Source organism: Peromyscus leucopus, chromosome X (assembly GCF_004664715.2).
Source record: "Peromyscus leucopus breed LL Stock chromosome X, UCI_PerLeu_2.1, whole genome shotgun sequence".
In the NCBI taxonomy this organism is placed as follows: domain Eukaryota; kingdom Metazoa; phylum Chordata; class Mammalia; order Rodentia; family Cricetidae; genus Peromyscus; species Peromyscus leucopus.
The window spans coordinates 105335876-105341087 of record NC_051083.1 but is presented as its reverse complement, the minus strand read 5'-3'; the positions used below and the strand labels follow the sequence as shown (position 1 = coordinate 105341087).

General features: G+C 40.7%; 1 protein-coding gene across 1 annotated transcript; it reads left to right on the top strand.

The window, feature by feature from the left end:
- Nucleotides 1-361: 361 nt before the first annotated feature.
- Nucleotides 362-4858, top strand: C1galt1c1 (C1GALT1 specific chaperone 1). The gene is made up of 2 exons (XM_028893720.2): nucleotides 362-556; nucleotides 3042-4858. The coding sequence occupies exon 2, from the start codon at nucleotides 3047-3049 to the stop codon at nucleotides 4001-4003; it is 957 nt and encodes a 318-aa protein (XP_028749553.1). The 5' UTR covers nucleotides 362-556; nucleotides 3042-3046; the 3' UTR covers nucleotides 4004-4858.
- The last annotated feature ends 354 nt before the right edge of the window (nucleotides 4859-5212 follow it).

Genomic DNA, 5212 nt, shown 5'->3' with positions numbered 1-5212 from the left:
GGCTATGTGGCTTCAAATCCCACCACTCCAGGAACCAGAGCCAATTCTTTCTGTCCAAAACGATTACTAGTTCAATGACTTGCATTTTGATTCCAGGCCAGAAATCCTGGGAGAAACACCCTCTTGTCACCACAAGAGTATCAACACACTACAAAAGGTTAGAGAAAAGATCCAGAAATCTACAACAGACAGATAACTTGCTTTCCCATTCTGGCAGTTTCCACGCCCAGTATAGGCGGACAAGGAGGAGCATGTGGGCGGGTCTAGCATACGCACGCCCCTCGGGGCATCTCATTGGGTACAGTTGAGCGTGAGGGTTACGTCAGGTCTGAACTCAGCGCGGGGCGGGTCCTTTCAGCGTCCGGGAGTCCGTTTCCCCCACCCCCATCCCGCCCCCCTTTAGCTTCCTGTATTGCCCGCTCTTTAATGAAACCAACGAGAGGACACCGCCTCCGTCTAGAGCAGCCTGGTCAGGAGCGTAACTGAGGGGCCCGTGGACGTGAGAGGAAAGCCGCGTAAGGCTGCGCTTCCCTGCCCTTGAGCCATTCTAGACGCGGTGAGTGCCAAGACCGCTGTCCCCACTCCAAGCGCAACCCGGAGCGGCTGCTCCCCTCCCTCCTTAGGGGAAGGCCTGGGCCCTAGCCCATTCCCAGCATGCTCCACTCGGGATGCCCTGGCAGGTGCTGCGGGAGGACCCACCGGGAATGGTGAAGAGCAAGCAGCCTTCCTAGAGGCGCGCCCCTGGCCCCTCAATGGGATCTTGAAATACTCAAGCCCATCTCTGTACTCAGTCTCCATTTTGATCTCCGTCCACTCTCTCCTTGAAAAAAAAAGTTCATCTCAAAAACAAAGTTTCTGCCTTCACTGTGTGAAGTTTTAAGTTCCCTTCTACTCTGTAGAAAATACCCTATCGTGTGGATCGCTGATGTTATATTTTTTTTATTCTTCGACAGAGGAAAAAATGTTAGGATAATTTGTGCAAATAATTTTGTGTGAAATTTGTGGACGTTTTGAGTTTTAATGGTAGTTTTGCCGCCAGGAGGAGTATCCGTGACAGGAAAAATTCTGACACAAAATCAGGTGAAGGGATTTGTTTGGATTGTTGTGTATTGGCCAGAAGTAATGATTGTGTGATAAGAACTGCAGTTATAACAATTAATATTAAGATGCACCCGGCAACACTGTTTTGAGGCATAGCCTTTCTGTTGTTTCCCCTTTCCTGTGGGAATTGTTTATTGATCAAGTGCTCTGGATTACAGGAGGAAAGTACCATCTTGCCTCTCCTCACCCACTTTCCCAAACACACTCAGAAATTGCACCTTCCCATCACACAGCTGGCTTTGTGGTGCAAGTCAAAGTTTATTTCCTGTTTAAGAAAACAGCAGGAGCCAGACGTAGTGCCACACTAACACCAGCACATGGGCAAATAAAGTGGGAGGATCACAAGTTCAAGACCAGCTCGAGTTGCATAGTGAGAGGCTCTTCTCAAAAAAAGAAAAGAAGAAAGAAAGAAAACTGTCAATGTAGTATCCTTGTAGCATTGTAGAGAAATTTGGTGTAAGCATCAATTATGCTTAGTAGATTTCTCATTTATAGGTCGCTTCTACCACTGATAGCCTTTGTGACTTTGGGTCAGTTACTTAACCTTTATTGTCCTCCATTTCCCTATTTAAAGGAAATACATGTGTGGCATTAGGTGGGGGAGGGGGGAGTCACAGAGTTGGGATTTAGGGCCAGATAAAGACAGACTTCAGATAACCGCTCTATCATTTCCCCACCTTTTATTCTTCCTGAACCAGGAATGTGCTGAAGGCCTGCAGGCCCCTGTGATCCCCTATCTCCAACCCACAGTGCTGGGGTTACAGATAGCTTCCTGCCTTGCCCAGCTTTTTATATAGGTGCTGGGACTGCAACACAGGTCCCCATGCTTGCATAGCAAGCTTTTATCTACTGAGTCATCTCCCCAACCCCATATATTTACAAAAAAATGACACATAACTGAACATATTTTTAAATGAGAAAAATGACATTAGATAACTTCTGAGGTCCTTTTCAACCTTAAGAGACAAGTGGAAATCTAAGGAGCACAGTAGAACTTTGTGGAGTTGCAGGGGAAATTGGGAAACTTTCAGCCTTTACTAGCAAAAATGTAAACCATAATATTTTTTCAGCTGTCTTTTTTACATTGACATTTCTATACATTTCTAGTTGAAATTAAAAATGTAGGACCCCCGCTTACTTCCCCAAGGAAGAAAATAACATTTGAGTAGATAAAAATATTCATTGATATCCCCCAAATATACCTATATTGATTTCTTTCTCCAAACAATTTTCCATTGAGGGCTTTTTATTATGTCAGTAGTTGGTATACTGCATTGTAAGACATTTAATCTTAGGGGCAGAATGATAATTAATAACATATGATATTAACCACAAGAAACATGATTTAGATTGCTTAAAATGCCTTAGGACATTAGCCACCAGTTAAATAAAGCACTAGGTTGAAAAGAGAAATTTGAGACTGGTAGTGGTGGTGGCATACACTTTTAATTCTAGCATTTCACTAAGGAAGCAGAGACGGGGAATCTCTGAGTTCAAGGCCATCATGATCTCCAGAGCAAGTTCCAGGACAGCCAGGGCTACACAGAAGAAACCCTGTCTTGAAAAAAAAAAAGAGAGAAATTTCAGTTTAAATTGAGTATCTGTTCAACTTAAAGTCTTGATCTAAAATGCTTTTGTAATGGCCAGAGGTACTTAAAAACATAGTACAAGTTTCTCACACAAAATTTTTAGAGAATGATGGAAAAACAATGTCTATAACATTGGTTTCTAGGCTAAGGCTTTGATTTGCCTCTTGGTTAAATAAATGCTGATATGCAAAAATTGCCCCCCCTCAACTGCAAATTCTATTCCATGAAGGAGTTTCCCCACCTGATTTCAAGCATCTGGACCTGCTTTTAAACATTAAGGGCAAATTGTAAGTATATAAGAAATAACCAAGTGAAATTATTAGACTGTTTGAAAAGTCTTTTTCTTTACAGGAAAAATGCTTTCAGAAAGCAGTTCATTTTTGAAGGGTGTGATGCTTGGAAGCATCTTCTGTGCCTTGATCACTATGCTAGGCCACATTAGGATTGGTCACGGAAACAGAACACACCATCATGAGCATCACCACCTGCAAGCTCCTAACAAAGAAGATATCTTGAAAATCTCAGAGGCTGAACGTATGGAACTTAGTAAGAGCTTCCAGGTATACTGTATTGTTCTTGTAAAACCCAAAGATGTGAGTCTTTGGGCTGCAGTAAAAGAGACATGGACCAAACACTGTGACAAAGCAGAGTTCTTCAGTTCTGAAAATGTTAAAGTGTTTGAGTCAATTAATGTGGACACGAATGACATGTGGTTAATGATGAGGAAGGCTTACAAATATGCTTTTGATAAATACAGAGACCAGTACAACTGGTTCTTCCTTGCACGCCCCACTACTTTTGCTGTTATTGAAAATCTAAAATATTTTTTGTTAAAAAAGGATCCATCACAACCTTTCTATCTAGGACACGCTGTAAAATCTGGAGACCTTGAATATGTGAGTGTGGATGGAGGAATTGTCTTAAGCATAGAATCAATGAAAAGACTCAACAGCCTTCTCAATGTTCCTGAAAAGTGTCCTGAACAAGGAGGGATGATTTGGAAGATATCTGAAGATAAGCAACTAGCAGTCTGCCTGAAATATGCTGGAGTATTTGCAGAAAATGCAGAAGACGCCAATGGAAAAGATGTATTTAATACCAAATCTGTTGGGCTTTTCATTAAAGAGGCAATGACTAACCACCCAAACCAGGTAGTTGAAGGATGCTGTTCTGATACGGCTGTTACTTTTAATGGATTGACTCCTAATCAGATGCATGTGATGATGTATGGGGTGTACCGGCTTAGGGCATTTGGACATATTTTCAATGATGCATTGGTTTTCTTACCTCCAAATGGTTCTGAGAATGACTGAAAAAAAGCAAGAGCGTGCATTTGGTAACCACATTAAGACATATTATCATGGTTTCTAATTGATAATGCATCTAACACAGTAGTGTGTTTCTTTTTCTTAATCTGGTTACGCTGGTATAATCACACATTGAAGTCTACTTGTACGTTTTCAAATGGAATGGTATTTTTCCCTTAAATCACTTGTAAGAAATTTTCATGTGTTAGAAATAAATGTTTTAAGAATAGCAATTTTGCAAATACATATTTATAAATATTTATGTGATGAAGACTAAATTGTAGACATTAAAATCTGTGATGGATTGGTTTTAAATTTTTAATGTATCTTTCTAATATATGAAAATGAGATCTCTAGTGAATTTGTGTTTAAAATGATACTTTTAGCCCTGTGTTTCCTTTACTTTTCTGTAGGGGTAGGAGCAGGGTCTTACAATGTAGTCCAGGCTGGCCTAGAACTGGCAGTTCTCCTTAGCCTCCTGAGTGCTAGTTTTATTGGCGTGTGCCACTATGCCTAGTTGTTTCCTTTACTTCGGATGTAGATCTGTACTCTAAGCCACATCAATGCCAATGGGTTTACTCTCCTAAAATACACAACAAAGCAATTAAGGAAGTGTTTGTTACCACTGTTAAAGCTTCAATGCTATCCCCAAGAGAATGTGCAAATTTTTACAAAGGTTAAGTAATATTCCTCAAAGTTAATTATGTGGCATTCCAGAGTGTTTAGTTTCCATTAACTCTCTACTTCAGCATTCAAATCATGCATTTGAAATGGAGGCTATGAAAACTGTAATGTCGTTTAACTGTTTTCCCCCTTAAGCTATGAGCTGCAGCTTGGATTAAATATATGACCTGTGATTTATTCATGCCTACTGGACAGTGACTTCCATGCAGATCTCCTTTGAAAAAAACTTGTTTTTGCTCCTCTGGCTGATTCACCTACCTAAGTTAAATGTGGGGTTTTATTGTTTTGGTTTTTGTTACTTGTGCAAATTCTGAAAATTTCCCCAGATTCACAATTATGTCACACATAACTGGTTTGGCTTTGTTTCCATTTTGGGTGGGTAGGCACTAGCCTCACCATCCATGTTGGATTACCATATTATTTTCGTAATCTCAAGTGAGTACCTAAAATGTCCACCTATTGTGGATACAGTCATTCCTGTCCTCTTAAATGTGTAATATGCTTGGATCTGGCCTATCCTATAATCTGCTC

Bases quoted from the DNA above. Each gene is read 5' to 3' on its own strand.
- C1galt1c1 (XM_028893720.2), top strand. From the start codon at position 3,047: ATGCTTTCAGAAAGCAGTTCATTTTTGAAGGGTGTGATGCTTGGAAGC.